At 43.7% G+C, this 24886-nt stretch overlaps 1 protein-coding gene across 1 annotated transcript in view; it reads left to right on the top strand.

Moving 5' to 3' along the window:
- LOC147141332 (receptor-type tyrosine-protein phosphatase mu) overlaps positions 1 to 24886 on the top strand; it is a 156091-nt gene that overhangs the window by 89540 nt on the left and 41665 nt on the right. The window contains 7 exon segments of the mRNA XM_086042965.1: positions 57 to 64; positions 66 to 160; positions 9810 to 10083; positions 12144 to 12180; positions 12441 to 12515; positions 14908 to 15043; positions 18217 to 18246. Coding sequence (XP_085899091.1) covers positions 57 to 64; positions 66 to 160; positions 9810 to 10083; positions 12144 to 12180; positions 12441 to 12515; positions 14908 to 15043; positions 18217 to 18246 — 655 coding nt within the window.

Genomic DNA, 24886 nt, shown 5'->3' with positions numbered 1-24886 from the left:
TAAACCCGGTTTTAACCGTAATTCCGTTTTCAAACGTCTTTGACGTCCTCCCTCAGCTCCGTCCATTGCCGACATACGACCAGGAGATGTCGCTGAACCAGACGGACAGCACGGTGACTGTCCTGCTGAAGCCCGCCCAGAGCAGGGGCGCCCCGGTCAGGTAGGCCTTGATCGTGAAAGCACCTCCAACCCAAAAACAACCACATTAGCGAGCGTTGTGACGACGCTAGGAGAATTGGCAACGAACTTGGTCCTTGGAGCTTCCAGCGTTTTGGCTTTGAAGATGAGAAAACACTTAAGCGCGGTCGGCGCGAGCTGGCTCCGGGATGTCCCGCCTCCGCCAGTCTTTTATGTTAGCGGGGCGTCTCGCTTTGAACCTCAGCGGGCTTACAGGTGGCCGAAGAACTCGTTTGAACCTATTTGGAGCGTTTCAAGCGGAAGCCAACCCAAAGATATTTTTTTCAAGAATATGTTCCCAACAGGCCCACTCGTTGAAACAGAGCATTCGGATTAATTTTGCATTTGTGGAATATAAGTCAAGCAGCAAAATGCACTCGTTTTTTTGCCATCTCTGGGGGCGGCCTTTTGTCTTCTGTCGACTGCAAATGACATCACAACTGCTCACAGCGACCCAATTACGGCTGACCTGTTTTCTGAATCTGAGCCGCGATTGGTCGTTGTGAGCAGTTGTGATGTCATTTTCAGTCGACAGAAGACAAAATGGCCGCCCCCAGGCGATGGCTAAAAATGAGTGGAGTAACACTTATTCCACAAACGCAATATTTATCAGAATGCTCCGTTTCAACTAGTGGGCTTGCATTGAACATATTCCTGAAAAAAATATGTTATGGTTGACTTCCGCTTTAAAGGGCATTGTTAGCGCCTTTGTAGTGGGAATTAACGCATAGTCATCGCTTTGGTTTGCTGAAGGCATGAATACCTGCTTCATCATCTTTAAAATATGAGTCTGTAAAACTTGCTACAGTAGGTCTGGCTGTGATGTTCAAATCAGCGATAACCATTTTTTGAAGGACGGAAAAACTTAACTTGTGCTCTGGATCTCTCTTTAAAAAAAATGAACAGAAACAGTATAAATGGGATGATGATTGAGCAGGAGTGCTCAAGATGAGGAACCTCTTGGGCGGGCAACAATCCCAGCCAGCAAGGTCATTTATCTTAACTACAAATTTGTTGACATAAGGTTTTAAAAAAAAAAAAAAAAAAAAAAAAAAAAAAAAGAACAGACTACAGGGTCTGCTGGTTGAGCATGGACGGCCCCAGCGAGGCCACTCTTGAGCGGGCGAAATCCGAGGAGGCCTGGGCCCTTTGCTCTGGAGCTCTCATTAAGAAAAGGAACCAGACTTTGAGGGGTGCCGGGTGATCATGAGTTCCCCAGCCGAGCCCCTTCTTGGGCAGGCAATAAAACTCCCGAGACTCAAAGCTGCGTTTCCCGGACCGTCTCCGCAGAGTCGTAACGATTTTAGTGTTTAGCGCCGCGTGCCTACAACGGAAAGAAAGATGGCTTTTTAATCACCTCACAGGTACCGTCCGGGGGACCCGCTCCGCCTGGCGTCTCGTCAGCGGGCAATTACAAAGCTCAAATGATGACGAAGCGTGTGGTGAATCACAGCCTCCATTAATTAGCACAGCAGGTGCTGCTTTTGTTTACTGCCAGCCCCCCCCCCCCCCCCCCCCCCCCAAAAAAAAATTATTTGAAGATGCTAAATTGTGCTACTCAGGCTACTGTTTTTCCTTTTCTTTTTTCAGACCATCTTTGTTGTATGACACTGGCTAAGCATATTCTTTGAGCACAATATTAGGTATACCTACAAAGATGAAAAGGGGGTTGCAATTATTAACTTCACTTCTCGGGGGGGGGGGCACGGCAGATTATTGACAGCTCATCTGTCACGCCTTCTATCTCTCTTAGGTTGTTATTCCTCAAGCACGGTGGTTCTTTCAAATGCACATCGATCTTATTGTTGCATTTATTTTCAAATTATAAAATAAAAACAATGCATGTTTTTGTCAGAATCATACAAAAAAATTAAAAAAAACAACAATTTATGTATTTGTTCTATGTATTGTAATTCGTCCAAATCAAATATCCAGATGAGAAAGCAAAATAAATGCAAATATTTTATTAATATTTGTTTTTATATTTATATACAAATATTTTTTTCTGAAATTAATGGGCAACATCAGAATACAATTTGGAAAAAAAATTTCGAACTCAACAATTTTAAAACTCTAATCTTGACCCTGCATTTACTCTCTGCCTCCTTCACGTTCACAAGCAACCAATAACACGAGATTGACCTCGTTGACCCTGAAGACCTTGCATGTTATTTGAAACAGGACTTTAATTCACATGACGTTTAATTCAATTTTGAAATGGAACACTTTAGGAAATCACTTTTAAAGCCCTTTTGACGGAGATGAGCGAGAGGGATTTTGGTCACTTTTTTGGGGTGGGGGGGGGGGCTTTATAGCAGCAACGCAGAGCAGCAGCAGCAGCAGCAGAGGAAGCATATTGGATTTGATCACATGACACGCTGATTTGGTTATGTTAGCTGATAGTGCCCCGCGGGCGTTTTGAGATGTTTTGCAGGAAGTCCGCTGGAAGATGACAGGATAACGCCGCGATGGCTGTCCGCTGAGCATACCGTCCACGCCGTCCGAATTCAAGTCGTAGCGGAGATATCCGAGGGGAAGCTAATTGCTATCATATGTAAAATACATAGCGCTGGCTAATCTCCGGGAACGTTTCTCACCAGAGGGGACGGTGTTCCTTTAAGAGGATTAAGGCGACTGTCCTATCAATAATGTTCGCTGTAAACGTTTGCCCCCTTCGTCGGCGGCCCAGAATCCACCCACCTCCCGTCAAAATAAATGTTTACAAGCTCGTGCGCCAATAAATGATTCGAGATGCCTCCGCTTATCTTTGCTGCCACTAAATCAGACCTCTTCTGCCGCGTCACCTTTGCCTCCAGCCAGCGGAGATGTTTAAAATACGTGGTGTGGTTTTGCAAATGAGATGCTTTCTTGTTCCCTGTAGCGTCAGATAATCTGCACCGGAGTATGACAAGTGCCAAAATAAACCAGTGATGTTAGGGGGTGAACTTTTTTTTTTTTTTAAATACTTTAAAAATATATATATACTATACTAATATATAGATTCCTCAATGCAAAATATATATATATATATATATATATATATATTAGTTCCTTCACAGATTTGTTTTTTGCCTTGCCATATTTGTTTGCTAAGCTTGTTTTTCGATTGCAAATGCGCTCCACGTGTACTTCCCCCTGCCTGTAGCATCAGATTATCCGCACTAGAGCATGGCAAGCGATTTGACACACCCCTAAAATAAGCAATAACTTTCTTTCCCGGGGGCTTGGCACTTACTAATAGCGGCGACTAAACATGGGACAAAAATCATCTCTCTTCTCGCATCTCGTGATACGGAGTGAGGCGCACCGATGACGGTTCCGGGGTTGTTTGGTTTACGGCCGCTTTAAATCAGCCCCTGTTAGCATTAGCGTGAGTCAAGATGGTGATGGAGAGGCCGGCGCCCCTGTTATCAGCCCACATGAAAAATAAATCTGACTCCCATGGCCTCTGTCCGCTCGATGGAGAGTCAATCCGGCATAATTGGTCAGCGGAGGAGAAATCTATGTGACGAGTTGGGCAGGGAGGCTAGGGGGCTAATTGGTGTCGGCGCAGGTTGTGGCAGGACCACGCGGGCCTCTGCCAGGCCTCTTTTAACTGCTGAGATCAAATAAATCTATTCATATACACGTTGTGTTTTTACCTTGACCTTGACCTAAGATTGTGCTGTAGTGCCTTATTAACTATTATTATTTCAGACAATAAGAGCCCAAAGAAAGTCATTTCTGGGGAAAAAAAAAAAAAAAAAAAAAACAATGGGAAAATTGAGGAAATGTGAATTCATAAAATTAACAAAATAATGCAAGCAGTGATGTCAAAATGATCAGCACTGATCACATGACCTGGTGTAGGCAAACAAAAAAATGGCGTTTCGCTTGGTCCATCGATCTAGGACACCTGCTTCCCTTTGACAAATTTCCAAATGAGCCCCAAAGTATGTCAGAGTCCTTAAATTCTCCTGAACTGTTTACTCCAAAAAGGCTGACTTCCTGTTAAATTCCTGGCATGGGTCTGTGAGACGTTTTCGTCTTGTGATGATATACACGTCCACCGAATTTCATGTTCATTGTGTGAAACGGGCCTTGTTGGCAGCAAGGAGTGATGAACTGGCCCTCGACCCCCTTTTTTTTTTTTTTTTTTTTTTTTTTACAACAAAAATCATCAAATGATCAACACACACCACTCAACAAAACATTTCAAATGTAGCATCGTCCAACTTTTGCTCACTCACTCAACATAAAATCTGGTAGGACATGTCCATGATAGGAGGACACATAAAAAAAAGGTCTCAAGGACCCATGCTTGAAATTGAACAGAAAGTCATTTTGCATTGAGGAATCTATTTGACGGATTTCTCAAACTCATACAAAGGAGTTCGCCCAAACGATCTCCAATCTCTGCATTTTGGCCTACGCCGACTAATGCGTGTCAAAAATGTGATTATTTTTGAGGATTCAGCATGAAAATGAGGCCGCGAGGGCCTCTAAATGTTTGTTTTCGCGTATTTGGGCATCTGTGTGTTTGTGTCCTCAGCTTTGGGCCCGTCCAAGCGAGTCATCCTTGCAACCGTGAGCCGGCGACAATCAATCACATGAGTATGACGGCAGGAATTATTTTTGAAAAACAAGAGTAGAATATTTGATTTGTTTGATACGCGACGACGTGTCCCCCCCCCCCCCCCCCCCCCGTCCAAAAAAAAAGGGTCACTCGCGCCGCCCTGCACGCGACCGCGCCCGCCCCACCCGCGCGAGCTACATTGACTCTGCTGTGTGTGCGGGGTTTGCGTCTTGTAACACGCCATGAAAAGATAGCTTGCGCGGTGGAGCATGGCCAAAATTTTCAACACAACCAACTTAATCCGACGTTTGAAGAACAAGCAATTGGGAGACTTTGGTGAGTTTACGAGGCTCGCCGCATTGAATAAACTCAAGGCGGACACAGCGCAGTATAAGTGGCATTATTGCCACAGGGAGATTAAAAGATTAACAGTGCCTTTTTTTTTTTTATCGTTGACAAACGCACAAGATAGTCTGTCTATGCACAAGACAATAAAGTTCCTGAGTCGTTTCAATTTAGGAACTCACTGAATAGTGTATTCAAGTGAAGCCTGCATGTGGCTATTATTTCTACTTTGATTATATTCTGAACCATGCAATGTTTAGGTGGCATGTCATTTGTTTGACTTTTTGCATAATGAAGTCTTTTGAGACTGATTATTTTGATCTGTTAAAAACTGTGTTACTAAAAGCGGGGTAAATTTCAGTTTTCAGTTATCTTTGTTGACTGAGTAATTGTTGTATTGTGCCAGCAAGGGTTTTGTATTTCTTCATGCTTTTGAAAATATAAATAGATTTTTGTCAAAATTACGGCAATAATATGGCTGGGGTTTTTTTTCAGATAATATTGCACAATAGCGCTCACCATAAATAAATGGAAAAATATACAGATATTCCATGTGATCGGTATCGGCCGATCCCGATCACATGGAATATATATATATATATATATATATATACACTTTACAGTGTATTTATCGCTGGCCTCGGGCCATAACCATAATAATTTCATATTTAAAAAAAAAAATCTATACTATTGGTCAGTCCACAGGCATGGGTGTTACTTTTGCACATTTGTGACCAAAGTAAAGTGTTGAAAATGGTTTGCTCTCTTTCACGATGCAATGCTAATGATTGAACAAGCTGGGGTCTCCTGAAAAGTGACTAGTTCAGAGGTTCTATTTGTCAAGCCAGACCAAAAAGTAATCGCCTATCGGTCAGTCCGTCTAATATTTTAAACGCGTTAGCGCTCCGTCTACAGTCTTGCCCTCCACTGCCACGGCCTGGGAATGCCTTGGGATTCCCCCAGAAGAGCTGGACAAAGTGACTGGGGCGAGGGAAATATTTTCATATTTTACTTTATTTCCCATTGACTGTTTTTTTATTTCAACAGTTTAGCAACGCATAGTATATATTCACCATTAACATTTATTTGCATTGCAATATATTTTGAATACATTATAGTTTTTTTCCTCCTAACAGATTTTTTTTTAATTTATATAATACATATTTGCAATCAATTTTACCCAAACATGTTTTAATTTGAAGGGTTTTTCTTTTTAACAAACATTCAAAAATATATATTTTCTCTCAAACATATCTATTTTTTATTTGAACATATTTAAAAAAAAAAAAAAAAATCATGGAGGCTATACAGTAAATCTCCCCTTAACACATTTAAAAATAATGATACTGCATCAAAAATCACAAGATTTGCAACTTTGTGTTATTGCATGTTTTCATTATCATCACTGAAGAAGGAAAAAGTGTCAAGCGCTCTTTTCATTTTCATCATTTGTGGCGTAGCCAACCGGATGGTCACTGCGGCCCAGCGCTACGTCCGACAGAGACCATTTTGTCCGCCGAGCGGGCCAACCGGTCCCGGAGCGGAGACTTGCTCGTCTCGTCGACGGGCCGGTTTATCATGCGTGCGGTGTCCCGACGGAGGTCAGCAAGCTGCTGACTGACAAAGAGTCGGCTCGCAGCTGCTGCCGACGTTTGCACGTTGGTCGCGCCACGGACTGGTTGTTACCGAGATGTTGAATGTGGAAATTTTACATGCGTGAAAACGTGTTTGCCGTGTGAAGAGACTTAGACGGTCACTTAGTGAGACTTAGACGGTCTATTGTGCAAACTGCTGCCTCCGCCAGTCTTATGATGAAATGTGCTGCTCCTTTATTATTGATTACACAGGCCAAACATTCCGAAATATTCAGAAATTATTTCATTGGGATTTTTGAATGTTTACAACAACAACAAAAATGAAAAAAAAAACCAAGCATGTAATGGCAGCGTCCATGATACTGAGTCAAATTGTAATTTATAACAAAATGCGCAGCTGCTCCGGAACCTTTATTGATTTAGAAATACGGGTGCGCTATTGTTTTTTTTCCTCTTTCCAAACTATTTGCAAATTTATTTCTATGGAATTTTAGCTTGGTGTAAGCATTTCACATTTTTTTGGTTGTTACTTAAAAACAAGGACTAATCGCTGAAAAAGTGTCATAGCCGCAGCCGAGTCGCTACAGAATCAATTGGCACCCAAGACAAAATATATAACTCCTCCCCCTGAACCTTTATTCATTTCGAAATATGGGTGCCCTATTGTTTTTCTCAAATGTAAATTCCCAAATATTCTCATATTTATTTAATTGGCATTTCTATTTTGCGAAAAAAACATCTCTCTGCATTTTGATGCATTTTTTAAAATTTTTTATGTAATTACAATAGAAAATGCTACTTGCGGAGAAAACGTACTAGCAGTGACTACTGTAAGGTGTGAAACGTAATTTACGGCAAAATGTGCAGCTCTTTCGAAACCTTTACTGATTTCGCAATAAGGGCGCCCTATTGTTTTTTTTTTTTTCAGTCTGAACATGCAAAAATATTTCTTTGGCATTTCAACTCGAGCATTATTTGACAGCAACAATTTAAATGCTAATAATGGTCATATGGTTCAACCTTCCGTTACGGTTGGCAGTTCTATTGGTTGCAGTATTCGGATCCTGATGCGCGCCGAAGCATTTGTATCAATCTGTACAGCTGAATGGCTTCTGCGACCTATTTGAATCAAATCAACAGGACGTGCCGGCTAAGGTACACTCAAGCTGGTCACGCGCACACACTCGCAGCGCAGATGATCAATTGTTCCCCGCGGTTGGTGCGGGGATGATGAAGTGCGCCTTAGCGTGTACAGCATGCACTCTTTAACCCGACACTTAATCACGAGGGCCCTCGCTCGCGCCGTCGTTTGCAAAGCTCACGGCGGCTTCGCTGTTTAGCGCTGGCTCGAGAGGTGAGGAAATATTTAATCCTGTCAAGAAAGAGGGTGATGCCTCTAATTAAAGATGCGGGTGAGTCAAGGGGTTAAAGAGGGACGCCACGCTCCGCCTACATTAGATGGCATAGGCAAGAAGGCTTTGCAAATTAGCCCCGCCCAACTGTTCAGGATCTTCCAATTGGGGTTATTTTTGGAAAAAATCTGTGTTTGTGAAAGTGCGTTAAAGCCCGGGAATTTGTCCAAAATGTGTGAATCAAACCAAAATGGCCGACTTCCTGTTCAATTCCGCGCAATGGTCTTTGAGACTTTGTATTTTGTTCTGTTATGATAGACATGTTCTCCCAATTTTGTGTGTCTCTGTGAAACTGCTGCAGTCAGCAATGAGCGGGCCCGATTTAGACGCCATCCTCCAACAAACAGCAATTTAGTGTTGCCCGTCTCTTAATGCATACCTGCTGTCAATTGGGGCTCAATCACAGTATGCCAGTATTTGCCCAAAATGGCCACTTTAAAGTAAAATGTCTAACTAACTGTTTTCGTTTTGGCCATGGGTTTGTGAGACTTTTTTTTGTACATTGTGTGGTTTTTTTTGTTTTTGTTTTTTTTCGTCCACCAAATTTTTATGTTGATTGGTAAAAGTACCACGGCTGAAAGCGGCGATGAACGTGCTCTCGCACCCTGTTTTCATCTTCGAAATAATCATCCAACTTTGATGCCATACTTAACCACATTAGACGGTATATCCCCAAAAAAGCTCACATATTTAGCCTCGCCCATCTCTGCTTGATGACTGCTTTCAATCGCTACTCTTTTAAGCGGATTTCCTTGTTAGTTTTCATCAAAATATGTCAAAAGCCCTGGAATTTGCCAAGGATGGTTGCTTCACATCCAAATGCACGATTTTGTGTATAGTGGAAGCTGCTATTCGCAGGTGGCAGGGACCGGGCCGACCTGCAAATTGGGTAAAATCTACATATAATTGCCGGCCACTAACTCATTTGCTGCCTGACATTTTCAGACCCTCTTTTACCCGAATATTTGTAATAATTGGAAAAAATATATTGAAAGCGGCACGGTGGTCGACTGGTTAGCACGTCCGCCTCACAGTTCAGAGGTCGTGGGTTCGATCCCGGCTCCGGCCTCCCTGTGTGGAGTTTGCATGTTCTCCCCATGCCTGCGTGGGTTTTCTCCGGGCACTCCGGTTTCCTCCCACATTCCAAAAACATGCATGGTAAGTTGATTGGATACGCTAAAACTGGCCCTAGGTGTGATTGTGAGTGCGGATGTTTGTCTCTGTGTGCCCTGCGATTGGCTGGCAACCAGTTCAGGGTGTCCCCCGCCTACTGCCCAAAGACAGCTGGGATAGGCTCCAGCACGCCCCGTGACCCTTGTGAGGAGAAGCGGTACAGATAATGGATGGATGGATGGAAAAAATATATATAAATGAGTTCCTGGGACTGAATGGCTAGACTGTGAAAAGACAAGTAAATTCGTCAATGGCAGTGAATGAGTTAAAAATGCATTTAAAAAAAAAAAAAAAAAAAAAAGATAAACCTACAAAAATTCTTCACAAAACGAATTATAAATATTCAATATGCGTTTTCCATGTTAAAAAAAAAAAAAAAAAAAACAATATAAAAAATATTTGTGAATATGCGAATCCGCTAATGCCAACCGTGGATATGTAAAGAAACTAGTGTCTGGGGCATTTTTTTCCTAACTTTTAATGGAGAGCTACTGAGTGAATTTCGGGATGCAATTTTGTATCGGATTTAGATTTAGCTCATTTTTTTCGCAGTGCCTACCAGGTGGTGGTGGAGGAGGAGCGTCCGAGACGGGCGCGGGGCACGGCCGAGATCCTGCGCTGCTACCCGGTGCCCATCCACTTCCAGAACGCTTCGCAGCTCAACTCTCATTACTACTTCGCCGCCCAGTTCCCCGCCGGCGGTATCCACGGTCCGCAACCCTTCACCGTGGGCGACAACAAGACCTACAGCGGATACTGGAACGCACCGCTGCTGCCCCAGAAGAGCTACAGCGTCTACTACCAAGCCGTCAGCACCGCAAACGGGGTGAGGCATATTGAACGTCGCTACAGTCACTCAGTAGGGACCGAAGTATTGCGACAAAGACCTGGCCACCGGGCGGCAGTATAATTCACTCGTGCAAACAAACGAAGAAGGATTTCATTCCACTAAAGTACGCAGTAATCTGCAGCAATATTCATTGTTTGTCACAGAGATGCCGGTGAGTATTGTTATAGTGTCTGTCTACATGTGTTGCTGCACAGTACGCTTGTTACACGTGCCTTTATTGCGATGGCGATATTTTTGTTGCGCAGCCTTATCGACTGATGTGAAACACTAATATCGCGACGCACTTTTCATCCATACCTGGCAGCATCTGTGTTTTTGATTCATGGCCACATGCCACACTCGCATTCAAGCGCCTCGGTTGCGGCGGGCCGGTAATTGTCGCAGGCATCGCGACCGCGAGACGGCAGGAAAGCCGACCGATCGTACGGGTCGCCGGCCCCCTGTCTTCAAGTGGATGCTACGTGACCCTCGCTCCCGCCCGTCCCTCCTCGCTTTTGCCGCTCGATAGCAATTTGCAGAGCCCGCCAGCCGACGGAGCTGAATGAGAATGTGCCACCGCCGGCCTCCTTGAGCAGCAGCAGCACGTCCGTTGCGGGAGGGCAGCGCTAATAACGTGCGAGGCCCGGGTTGAATTCAATTAGCCGGTTGGCACTCCAGAATAGAACGCACACTCAAAACTTTTCCGGCGCGAGTCAGTGAGTGTGGGAGATCAAGACTTACAACCACAAATCTAGTGACCCCTGGAAATGAAAAAATAAATAAATAAAAATCAGTCCCACACGTTTGCACATTTAATATGTAATTATTTTTTCAAGGTCCTCTTAGCATGCTTTTTTTTTTTTTAAACACAAGCAACTCCACGCTATGAAAGTGCTCTGATTCCTATTGTAAAAGCAGCATGTTTTTCTCTTGCCGATTAAAGTGGCTAGTGAGTGCCTGGCTCATCATTGGCCAACCTTAGCAGGCAGGCCCGGCTCAGGGACACAACATCAGTGTCCTCTGTGTCGCACACAGCCTCCTTGTCCCTGCCTGTGTCCTTTCTTCTTTTCAGCATTCGAGTGTTTGGCAAACTTCTCTCTCGCTCTCGCTCTCTTTCTCTGAGCGGTAAACTCTTTTGAAGCTGAAACTAGCTCATTATTATATATTCAAACACAAGGCCCGTCACAGGAACCAACCCCACATTGCTGCCGGCGAGCTCGCCGGCGCTAATCCGAACCAAGGGTTTTCCTTTGTCGCAGTCACTGAGCTGCGCGCACGGCGAGCCGTGTTTTTTTTTTTATTGCCGGTGTATCGATGTGATGCGGGTTGCGCACATACTGATTATCAATTCATGTGTACCCTGCTTAGAGGTTAAGTCAATGAAAACGTTTTTTTTTTCAAGAATATGCTCTATGCAAGCCCACTAGTTGAAACGGGGCATTCTGATAAATATTGCGTTTGTGGAAAAAGTGTTAATCCGCTCGTTTTTAGCCATCTCCGGGGGCGGCCATTTTGTCTTCTGTCGACTGAAAATGACATCACAACTGCTCGCGAGGTCAGCCGTGATTGGCCATTGTGAGCAGTTGTGATGTCATTTTCAGTCGACAGAAGACAAAATGGCCGCCCCCACAGATGGCTAAAAACGAGTAGCTCAGATTCAGAAAACAGGTCAGCCGTGATTGGCCGTTGTGAGCAGTTGTGATGTCATTTTCAGTCGACAGAAGACAAAATGGCCGCCCCCACAGATGGCTAAAAACGAGTAAATGACATGGCTCAGATTCAGAAAACAGGTCAGCCGTGATTGGCCGTTGTGAGCAGTTGTGATGTCATTTTCAGTCGACAGAAGACAAAATGGCCGCCCCCGCAGATGGCTAAAAACGAGTGCATTTTGCTGCTTAATTTATATCCCACAAACGCAAAGTGTTTCAACTAGTGGGCCTGCTGGGAACATATTCTTGAAAAAAAATATGTTTGGATTGACTTCCGCTTTAAAGATGCATTTTTGTCATGGCCATAATTCCCTTTTCTGTCCCATTTCCCGTCTGCCTTTTGTACAGGAGACCAAAATTGACTGCGTCCGAGTCGCCACCAAAGGTAGGACCCATTCTAAGATCGCTCTTGGTCGTGTGTTGTCGCCTCTAACCAATTAACACATTTTAACAAAGGTGCTTGAATTGTACGGGTTGAACTGCTTCTGGACAAAAATATTAAGACACCTCAGCAGTGTTGTGAGTCAGTGTGCTTTATCTTTTTGCATGCATGTGTTTGTGTGTGCGTGTGTGTGTGTGTGTCTCTCTCTCTCTCTCTACCTGCTGCATGGCGTCGCGGATCTACTCACCCTGTGTCGCGCTCAGCCGCCATTCTGGTGACTCAGCTGACCACGCCGTACCTCCGCATCGCCCCGGCGGCCGGCGACCACCAGCTCACAGGTCAGAAACGCCGCAGCCTCCATTAGAGTTGGGCGTGTGGGCGGAGAGACTTCATGTTGAGGGGACTTCAGTACCCCGAAACCTGTTTCACTTAGGAGTATGAAATTCACTGGAGATGTCTATCATGACAAGACGGCCAAAAAATTCTCAAGGACCGGTGCCTGAAGGTGAAAGGGAAGTTAGTGATTTGGGGCGAATTCCAGGGCTCTGACCAAGGTTATTATAGTTCACGAAAGCTGACAAAATAACTGGAGCTAAAATTGAAACAAAAAACATTTTCCATTAACGATTCATACAACAAAATATATCATGGCTTCTTCTTCGCCTTAATAAAGGCTGAGATTTCACATTTAATAAGTGCATTTGTGAGTAATATTTTGTGCTTTGACTCAATAAAGGTTGGGAAACACATCCTAGACAGATGCGAGGTTTCAGATTGCCAAGCATGTTTTGCCTGTGCCATCTAAAGTAAGCCTTGCGGTTTGATCATTTTCCAAAAGGTGATTTGTTTATTTATTTATTTTTAAAAATAGCCACTGAGGCCAGTTTCATTTAGCAACATGGAATTAGGTTGACATATTATAACAGGAAGCACACAAAAAAGCGGAAGTCAACCCAAGCATATTTTTTTTAAGAATATGTTCTATGCAGGCCCACGAGTTGAAACACAACATTCTGCTTAATATTGTGTTTGTGGAATAAGAGTTAATCCACCCGTTTTTGACCATCTTCGGGGGCGGCCATTTTGTCACTTCTGTCGACTAGAAATGACATCACAACTGCTCAGGGCTCAGGTAAACGACCAATCACGCCTCAGCTTCAGAAAACAGGTGAGCCGTGATCGGTCGTTATCTGAGCGCTGAGGGTCTGTGATGTCATTTTCAGTTGACAGAAGTGACAAAATGGCCGCCCCCAGAGCTAGCTAAAAACGTGTGGATTTTGCTGCTTAACTCCACAAACGCAAAATTAACCAGAATGCCTTGTTTCAACTCGTGGGCCTGCATAGAACATATTCTTGAAAAAAATATGTTTGGGTTGACTTTTCTTTAAGGATGCATGTTGTAAATCACAACACAAGGTATTATATTTATTTGTAACATTATAAAAGAAATTGCTCAAAAGCGACCATCCTTAACATTATTAAGCATCAGTAGTGTTGTGGGGTTAAACAGCCAACACGCAGCCGCGTTGGGAACCACAAACATCATTGAAGCTTCAGCAGCTTTAGATAAATGTCGGCAACTCCGTATTGTCCTCTCGGAGACTCCCAACCTTTCGCTGCATCCCGCGCGAAGCTCAAAGCCAGATAAGTTCACCCTCGCTTAATCACGTTTGCGGCCAGAACGCTCCGAGTGCGCTAGACAAAAGATGCCGGAGGCAGCGCGGGGAGGAAAAGATAAAACCCAGAAAAGATTTTTTTTTTTTTAAACGCCGGAAATAACCAAAGCACTACAGTACGTATCAGCCGGGCGCGGTGGAGATATTGCCCGGATGCAATAGTGGGGAATAGAGTTTTAAGGCGATAAGACGCCAAGCGTCCTGCACCTGAACATCAGCGTTGCTAAATTTAGAATGATGAATTGCCACGTCAGCCAATTGTGAAGTCGTGTTGTCTCTCGATCAAGGAAAAAGCTGCATATCCATCCCAATGACATATTGTTCTCGCTTCGGTGAGCCGCTATCAACAGATTTTTGCCTTTTTAAAAAAAATTCCATTGGCCGCATGGACATCTTAGCAGTTAGATGCGTATAGATGGAGCTGATGCCACACATCAGTTTTTTTCTTCCCTTCAACACAAACGTGTGACAAATCCGCACTTTGAGCTCGTCGGGAAAGTGGAAGGGGCTCGTCTGTATTCCCGTCTCGACCCCCCCGGCGGGATTGAGATTCTCCGAGCGACTCGCGCAGCTAGTGGGAAGCCGGCGGAATTTTAACAAGATCTGCTTTTTATTTATTACCTCCACCAAGGAGGGTCTGTTCTCGTTGCTTTAACGTCCATCACGAGGGAGACCCACAAAAAAGTCTCAAGACACCATGGCGGAAATGACACAGGAAGTCTGCTACTTTTGGTTCGAAGCGGCCATTTTAGGTTCGTTTTGGTCCATGGTGGCAAAGTTTGATGAGGGGCCATATAACATACGACGCCGTACAAAGCCAGTTTCCCCGGGCAACAACAAATTTAGAAGGAATGTCGGTCATGAGTAGGTCCACAAAAAAGACAAAGTTGATCATTTTGAACATTTTCAAAAGCAAACCTATGCAAGAGGTGTTGTCCGATTACTACCGAATTCAAACAACAATTTCAACTGCTGGAAAGTGTGAAAAGTGCTTGAATTGTATTCTTCATAGAATTACATATCTGGGGGTGGCTAAACATGGTCCTTCCGACAGGCGCCTCCACCCACAAACCCGACGCTGTAGAGCCCGAGAAGCAGACGGACCACACAGTGAAGATCGCCGGGGTCATCGCCGGCATCCTGCTCTTCGTCATCATCCTCCTCGGCGTGGTGCTCCTCATGAAAAAAAGGTAAGCGGTCATTTCTTGTGTAACTTTGGCTTGTTTGCCACGAATAATTCATTCAATCAGGCAGCTACGCCCCATTGAGGAAAGTATTAATCCCCTTCACGCCGCAGCCTCCAACAAATGCCGCCGGCAGGGAGCTTTTGAAGCCCTGCGAGGGAGACAAACCGTAAAAAAAATACTCCAATATTCTGAAAGTGTATGAATGCGTCGCTAAAGGGTATGTTTACATAAGGCCCCCTTGCTCGCGTGGCTGCGATAATAAGACGCAAAGCTCTGCAAATATCAAGCATCTTTTCTCTCCGCCGTGACTGTTTATACTTTTTATTTCCATTCTGCTGCGATGTGTGCCGTCACGTTGTGCGGAGACGGAGGATTTTTTTCATGTTCTCTAATTCTTATTATGTCAGTGACAACTCACAAATTTTGGCAAGCACGTGTATCCTGTTGAAAATGGGGCCACCCTTAAAGCGGAAGTCAACCCAAAGATATTTTTTTCAAGAATATGTTCCCAGCGGGCCCACGAGTTGAATCGCGGCATTCTGATTAATTTTGCGTTTGTGGAATAAGTGTTAATCCACTCGTTTTTATCCATCTCTGGGGGCGGCCATTTTGTCTTCTGTCCACTGAAAATGACATCACAACTGCTCACAACGACCAATCGCGCTCAGATTCAGAAAACGGGTCAGCCGTGATTGGTCGTTGTGAGCAGTTGTGATGTCATTTTCAGTCGACAGAAGACAAAATGGCCGCCCCCAGAGGTGGCTAAAAACGAGTGGATTAACACGGCCAAGTTGCTGCTTAACTTGTATTCCACAAACGCAATATTTATCAGAATGCCGTGTTTCAACTAGTGGGCCTGCTGGGAACATATTCTTGAAAAAAAATATCTTTGGGTTGACTTCAGCTTTAAATTCGCTAAGTAGCGCCGCTGAAAAGTAGCCCCAGAACCCATTTTCAATGATCGACATAAAATTGAGTGGACATGTTTGTCATCACAGAACACAAGAAAAAGCCTAATTGGCTCATTCCCAGAATTGAACAGAAAGTCAGCCATTTTGTTTTAAAGCAGCCATTTCAGCGCCCGTACTTTGACCGTCCCCTACGCGGGAATTTACGCTAATGATCCCCAATTGGAAGAAGGTATGCTGGTAGATGGACAATGCTAAATTGCTGAATTACTTCTGCGGTGCAGTAGCGCAGGAACAGACGATTTTTTTTTTCTTGTGCTCGAACGCTTTATTCCTACGAGCTAAATCTGTTGAAATACAGCACAAGACAGGTAAAAATGGAACACGTTCATTGATTTGTGTTTTGCTGGCTGCTAATGAAGAGTTTTCATTTTTCCGTGCGGGTCCCCATCTGAGTGGTAATTGTTTTCACTTAGGCTCAATCAAAGCCGAGGCAGGAGAATTTGCCGCAAATAACTCGGGCCATCCGGGGTGTCGGTAGGCCAATCGAAGTTGCGTGCGGTGACATGCGCGCGCCTCGTTAAAGTCCGACCTGGGAGGTCAGATGTGGGCATTTTTTTTTTTTTTATTATTATTAATAATGAGTGGATCACATTTCCGTCCAACAGTTTGCATGCTAGTCCTGAGCTAGCATGCAAGTTTTGAAAGATGGTTCTGTCAGGCCGAAAGGAGACACACGTTGAAAAGACAATATTATGAGACATGTTTTATTGGTTATTCAGCAACATACTTACGATACATTTCGGACAACAATGGGAATCTAGTCAATTGTAAAAAGTCTGCTTAAAACTGGTCATGCGGTGGACGTATACGGTTGTTGTTGTGTTTGATGGTTGAAATGTTTTTCATTGGTTATTAAACGTGACACTTTTAAAAAGACATGCAGGAAAATCACATTATGCTAAAATTATGTTTACAAGTCAAAATGTTCATATGGTGGATTCAAGCAGTTATTGGATGAAATCGTGGCGGGCATTCTTAGTCATGTTTTAACGCCTAATTAAAAAGTAGCTGTAACTAGCTGCTAGCCATCCCAATAATGACAATCCTGGAAGTCAGTGGAGGTTTGTTCAAAGTGCAACATTTTAAATATTGACAATTATAACATGCAATCATTAGTTTGCTGATTGATTTGCTCAAGAAATCTAGTCAAACGCATCTCTCGTCTAAAGCGGACGCACGTGTTTTGAAGTTCTCAAGTCAAAGTGCTGTAAAAAAAAAAAAATGTTGGGTGAACTCAATATTTCAAGGCAACAAAGTTTAAGATAACATTTTTAGTTGGACAATTCAACTTAGGCTAGGTTTACACCGCAGGGAAATGCGACCCAGATTGGATTTTTTTTGCCCGTATGCGACCTGTATCTGATTTAAAAAAAAAAAAAAAAACATTTTTACGACAGTCTAAAACGGCTCAATTCCGATGTTTTTCAAATCCAACCTGGGTCGGATTTGGGTCAACCCGGGGACACAGACTGCTTGATTGTCCGTCAAGCTGCAAAGTTGACACTTAACAGTATTGGCTTTATATTTAACTTTTAATTTGATTCCACTTGACCAACATGAATCATAAAGTGGACATTTTGCGATGACAGTATAGCTACGCAGCCTCGCCTCATTTCCCCCAAATATTGTATTTCCACCTTCTTCCAAATCGCTTCTTTGTCGATATGAATTGTCCCATTTATGGAACACAAACTTAAAGTTATAAGTAAAAACAACTTTCTGGCTTTGTTGCACTCACATTGTTGCCGTAAATGACGTTTTTCCAACTTAAATGACTGTTTCAGGACAAAAAAAAAATACAAGTGGTGTTTTTTACAGTGAGGAGGCATTCGTTGAAAAACGTGGAGAATCAACCAAAAAACACAAGGCCATTGCTTAACCCTTGTTGGAAATGGATTCATATTATTTTTAAGGACGGATATGACAAATGTAGATACGATGGTGGTTTATCATCGCGCTCACCTCACAAAGTCGAGCATCCTCGTGTTGCCGCCATGTCTTGATTTTGTTCTTTTTTTTTTTTTTTTTTTTTTTTTTTCCAAAAACATTAATATATTTTTACTTTTTCTTTCCATTCCATGCCCGTCCTCTCCCCTTTCTTCTCCTCGTCCTCCACTGCTTAAAACCTACCACCACCAACACCACCACCACCACCACCACCGTCACCGTCACCACCACCTCCACCAAAACCACCCCACTCGGCAGAAGAACCTATCACTCCTACACTTACTACCTGTAAGTAACCAAACTCGGCGCCCATGTTCGTTCTCTCTGAGCCGCACGCATGCCAACGCACCGCACCCTCCTTATTTCCCGTTCATGTACACGCCACCTTTAATTGCAGGATTAGCCGCTTTAGCGCATCTCACATACTTAGCATGCAGTTGTTCTCGCCCCCCCACCCCCCACACGTCATCCTCCCACATCTCGCATCTCATGCTTTTTGTTCGGCTTACCTGATTTCCTTCCCCCCCGCCCCCCCCCCACCCGCCCGCTCCGGCATGCTTTTGGATTGCTGCACATGTACTCGTGACTTTATTATTCCAGTTTCTCATTTCAATATCGCAGGCAGGCACAAAACAATCAAATATAGTCGTGAATGGCGAAGAGGCTTACATTGTGCAGCGTAGCGTTTTTTCGGGCTAATCTGCGTTGATCGCGGGGACGGCGCGGAGGCTGTCTCGCTTCAAAGGACATCCCACAATGCACCTGCAGATAAAGCTGCCGCGCGCAACGTCGGGCAAGTCGCTCACGTCCGCTGCCTCGCTCGAGTGGATCAATTGAAGTTCTGCAAATTTATTGGCCAAAAGGCTCTCATTAAAATCGATTTAATTCATTAATAATTGGCGATATTGGCCATGCTCTTGCATGCATGCTCACTGTCACGTCACACGTCATGAAATTCAAGGGTGGCCGATGGAGATTTTTGTTAAAAACGTGACACTTTAAAAATCGTTGCTTGATGGATTTCTCAGCTGCGCACGGTTCACATTTCATGCAGAACAAGTTTTGACAGCTAATTCATAAAACATGGCTATCGAGTCCTCCAGTGGAGCATCATCCCGAGTTTAAAGTACGTGTTTTTAAGGACCGTTGCTAAAGATATGACCTTATAAACGACTGGTCCATTGGTTTTTTCCAACTTTACACTTTAAAAAGTAAACACAGGATAACGCCTGATTAATAAAAACATGCTACAGGCCCTCCTTTGGGAATGTTCTGACTACACGGTCACGTTCCACATCATACGGCAGACTTACGCCGTTATCGTCAGTGAGTGGTATTTATGGGATTAAATGCAAACTTTTTAAGGTCTAATTACGTATGACGACATCGTCCCTGGTCTAAATGCTTTTAAGGACAGTTCTGGTGGCCAGTGAAGATACTTAACATTATCTTGTTAACCACGTTTTTATTGGTTGTTCAGTTACAGACATTTGGCAGCATATGCGGAACACGGTTTAACGTGTTAATAACTAGCTAAAGGCACTACGCTGTGAGCATCTTGCCTACGTGCTAGCCATCATATTACACGTCATTTTGTGGATTTATGTGATTCTTCAATGAATAAAAACTAAATATAGGCCCCTTCTCTGCGAGTATTTTCCCTGTGTGCTGGCCGTCACCTTATACATGCGACGGTTATCGTCACACAGTCTGGTCAATTGGATGAAATCCAAACTTTTTTGTGACAGCTGTTCTTATTCATGTTTTTACCCCTAATTAATTGAAAAAAAAATATCGATATAGGCCCTACTCTGCGAGTGTCTTAGCTACATGCTAGCAATCACATTACTTGTCGTATGGTGGTCTTACGCAGTTGTCCTTGGACCAGATTAGATGCAAACTTTTTGCTTTATGACAGCTGTTCTTATCAATCTTTGAATGCCTAATTAATAAAAACTAGCTTTAGGGCCTCCTGTGGAGCTCTTCCCTACATGCAAGCAGTCACCTGTATGATTGATGAATCCTGTGAATACTTTTACGCGCGCATCAAAGGCCCGTTGCCAAAATATGCACTTTAGCCACGGCCGCCAGAGGTGGCGACCAACTGAAGTCGCTCGGCATGCTCGTTAGGCATGCGCTGGCATGCGCCGTCAAATGCGGTGTCAAAAGCGTGGCCTTTAATCAGCTGGCCGGCCGCCCCCGGCGCACGGGGGATATTGGCGCGGCGGCGTTGGCAGTACGACGTTCAAGGGCTGCCGGGGTCCCGTGAGCAAACAGCAGCTGCGCCGACTGCTTTCCAAGGAGAGCTCATCTCAATCTATGGATTCCTTTAGATCAACAGGTGTCCAAACTACGGCCCCGGGGCCATTCGCAGACCGCCATCTGTTTTTCGCAACTTGCGGCAGGATACAAAAAAATAAATAATAAATTTGACACGGCTAGGGGGGGAGCTACATGGTGGATTAGGGTGGCCATGACCACCCCACTGGACACCCCCACCCCGCCCCCCGGCTAGCCCCACCTCTAGAAGATGTTGACACATGTGACTTTTCTGCCATTTTCACATGGATGCAGTATTCTTAGACCCCTTGATACTCATCCACAATTAATTTCGAGTAACTGCAGATTTACACAATAAACAAACAATTGATCTGAATGCAGACTTTAAAATAATCTGCCTTCCGTAAAGACATAACTGCATTTTCTTCAAATAACTATTGCATAGTTTTCCTTGATTCCTTTTATCATGTTTAGTAGCGAATGTCATAGTGTCCCTTGCATCTTTAAACATATCTGTATGCAACTCTAGCGCTATAAGAAACCAAAAATGTCAATTAAAAGTAGGGAAGGAGAGTGAAATGTAATACTTACACAAACAGCTACTTTCATTTTATTCCCAAAATAGCCACATAATTTCACTTCCACGTAACTGACATAATACGTTCATAAATATCGCAACATATAGGAAACCAACTACGTGCTAACATTCGCTAGCGAAGTTCTCCCGAATGTGATGCTAACGCTAACGGCTCATTCAAAGTACTTCATTTCTGTACATAGAACAACTGCATATTTTGGAACAAAAATAGCCCAAAATATTTATGAAATAAATGTATGAGTATGATTTATTAAGCTTGACACACCTATCTTTGTGCAATTTTGCCCCCTTCATCCATCATATGCAAAAGGCTTGAGGCTGTAATTGCTATCCAAAATGCAGCAACAAAGTAGCATCTGAGCAAAGGCTGTAAATAACTGTATATGTACATAATGTGATTTCTTAGTTGCTGGGGTTTTTATTTGGCATATAGCGTGTCGCGTGTAAAATTTTGAGGGGGAACAACGAATTTTTTCTATGGCGAACTAATAATGTAAACCGGCAAATTGGAGCCTTTGTGGGACGCTAACACAAGTGTCAAGTTCAAGCTCACATCCTTGCTTACCTTTTATGGCACTCGTACATAACCGTGCCATAAACAACGGGTGATGCGGCGTCAGTAGACGGGAGGTGCGCTAAACGCGGCGTGCGTGAAACCCAAGCGCGCTCGAGGCGGGCGAACACACGCCTTCATTAAAGGCGGCGCGCGGCGAGCGTGCGGCAAAAGTCACGCTAATTGGTACAAGCAGCCTGGCAGATCCACTGGTGTAGCGCCGCTGCATGATGATGAGCGGGCAGGACTGGAAAGTGGGAGGAAGGGGACCAGCCTGCACGTTGTGGGGGGGCGGGGCCGTTTATTAGAGGGGAAGCCTTTAGTTCTTGGTATGAACAATGTTATGATACCAAATTGTTGCTGTCTTTATTAACTATAAACGCTGCTCCTTATGTATGAATATTTTTTTTGGGGGGGGCATGTGATTTATCAGGAACCATATTTGGTACATGGTATTTAAGAGACTGGAAGCATGAGGAAGGAAATCATATTTGTTTCCTTATCCATCAATAATTTGGGGTGTCTTTGTGGATCATGAATTACTTTGTATTTTTAAGGCCTGATAAATTATGAACACTATGCATCAGGAAAGGCACCATATTTGGTTACTTAATTAAAGCGGAAGTCAACGCAAACAATTTTTTTTTCAAGAATATGTTCTATGCAAGCCCACTAGGTGAAACAGGGCATTCTGATAAATATTGCGTTTGTGGAATAAGTGTTAATCCACTCGTTTTTAGCCATCTCCGGGGGCGGCCATTTTGTCACTTATGTCGACTGAAAATGACATCACAAGTGCTCACAACGACCAATCACGGCTCAAATTCAGAAAGCAGGTCAGCCGTGATTGGTCGATGTGAGCAATTGTGATGTCATTTTCAGGCGACAGACGTGACAAAATGGCCGCCCCCAGAGATGGCGAAAAGCGAGTGCATTTTGCTGCTTAACTTACATTCCACAAACGCAAAATTAATTTCAACTAGTGGGCCTGCTGGGAACATATTCTTGAAAAAAATATGTTTGGCTTGACTTCACTTTTAAGAAAGGGGAAAGGAACAACACTTGGTACCTTATTTATCAGGAAAGTATGTTTTGATTATACAAGTGGGCGTTTAACATAAATGAGTGGAGAGAGAAGAGGAGTGACCACGTTAATTTCAGGGCGCGTGTCCCGATGTGAATGAACGTGGACTTGTTTTTCCCTACGGGCAGGATTATTTTCAGTCGTTCTGTTTCTTTCTATTGTGCAACGACAGCATTACAGCAATTTGTGCGACACGTTTGACGGAGCGATTTTTGACTGCAGATTTTTCTTTCTCTTTGTGCCTATTGCGCAATATCTTGAAAAGCCGGCAAGAGGAGCCAATTACGTATATGACACCTACTGTACGTTCTGCGTGAATACTTTATTTTGAGAGTGGATTATTTCCAGCTCTTCTCTTTATTAAGGTAAAGCGTTCGGAGCACACTGAAAGTGAAAGAGTCCGCATTAAAGCACTCTCTAATGTTGGTTTACGACAGGGGCTCAAAAGCATCGCAAAATGTAGCTTATGGTATGATTAATTCCGCCTAAATTGGACGACATGAACAAAACGAAGCTTAGCACGACTTTGTTGGCGGAGGTTAAAAAAAAATTTTTTTAAAAAAGATAAAAAATATCCTACAGAGTGCGTGGACAACAATAGACGAGAGCGAGAGTGCACGGAGGTGTTTGCGGAGGCAAAGCAAAAAAAAAAAAAAAAAGCGCCGCGGGCGACGACATCAGTCGCGCCTCATTAGCGACAGCGTCTGCGGCTCGGAGCTGCAGGAGTTCAGCCCACAACCGAACGGGGAAACGGCGACAGCAGGAAATGACGCTTTCAAGGCGGAGCTTCAAAACCCTCCGACTCAGCATGGATTTTGGGATTGTTTTACTTTCCTCCGGTTGTTATTATTTGTTCGTACGCCTCGAATGTCTTCTTCCACGGCGCCGTGTGCATCCATCCCTGTGCGGGCACTCTCCTTGCTGAGCGCATTCAGTCAACTCGCTCAGCTATCCGTTTGGTCGTCGATAACTACAGCGGCGCCTCAAGAAACACGTTTAATTGGTTCTGCTGGTCACTAAAAACACTCTTATCTCAAATCGTCTTTCGCCAGTGAAATGAATGGAAACACCATTATTCTGTTCCATCCTCCTCAAAACAACAACCCCAAATTTTTGTAATGTGTTTTGAATTAGAAAATGTGCTGTGCACTCTAATTTTGCTGGCATGGGGCCGACACTTTGTGAATTTATAATATTCACTTTTAACGTCAATATTCCCAGTTTGTTCAAGCCTTAACATTGCATCATCAAAAACAGCAAGCCATTTTCAATACTTTAGACTGGTCAGTAATTTGTCAAATTAACACCCACACGTGTGGACCGCCCGATAGTATAGATTTAAAAAAAAAATATATGCATTCGACCAAATTTGATCAACTTATGAGGTTTCGCCACAACGCTAGCAAATTTGAGTTTCCAATTGTTTGCTAGCATTCAAGTAGCAGAGGCTATGTGGTTGCTTTGAATAGAAAATATGTTCCTCTTTATTTTATGCTTAGTTTGACAGCAACCTTCAGTTAAGAGTGACAATAGTCAGGCTCACAAGTCAAAGCCAAAATATCAGACAAGCGGTTACTTGTATCTCAAGGCGTCACTGTATATGGATTATGTCTCGTTTGTTTTGATTGTGGGTATCATTAGCAACTTGCATCACACTATAACATTTGTATGGCACGTGGACATTGAGTGTGCCGGACAAGCATGATGCCATGGACTTTTTTTTTCACTTTATAGATTATCTGTTGTTATTGTTTATTTCTATTGTTCACAGTTCACATTAATAACTGGCAGTAGGTGATTGCACTGCAGTAAATATACGTGACCGAGCATTTTTTTTTTTTTTTCAAGAATATGTTCTACGCAAGACCACTGGTTGGAACAAGGCGTTCTGATAAATATTGCGTTTGTGGAATAAGTTTTAATCCACTCGTTTTTAGCCATCTCCGGGGGCGGCCATTTTGTCTTCTGTCGACTGAAAATGACGTCACAACTGCTCACAATGACCGATCACGGCTGACCTGTTTTCTGAATCTGAGCTGTGATTGGTCATTGTGAGCAGTTGTGATGTCATTTTCAGAAGACATATTCTTGGAAAAAAAAAACGTTTGCGTTGACTTCCACTTTCAAGTACATTATTTCTCGTCATTGTTTATTTCTATTGCGCTAACCAAAACAGCAACACCTACAAAAGCACGTGCCCCGGCCTTGGAAGCAGCGCGGAGTCTTCATTGCAAACACGAGCGGTATTAAAAAATGATCGCGCATGACGTGGAGACCGTTGCCATTCACTCGCATGGATTTCCCAAACCTTGACGGAGGTTTGCGCTTATCTGAGTGCTCTTGTTGTTGGTATCGCGACATGACGAATGGTCCCATTTATCAAGCCGCGCAAACATTTCACGGCGCGCTTTTC

Source organism: Filicampus tigris, chromosome 10 (genome assembly GCF_054856515.1).
Source record: "Filicampus tigris isolate MCC_2025a chromosome 10, RoL_Ftig_1.0, whole genome shotgun sequence".
In the NCBI taxonomy this organism is placed as follows: Eukaryota; Metazoa; Chordata; class Actinopteri; order Syngnathiformes; family Syngnathidae; genus Filicampus; species Filicampus tigris.
Note: the sequence above shows the minus strand (reverse complement) of the source record. Positions and strands in the feature narration are given on the sequence as shown.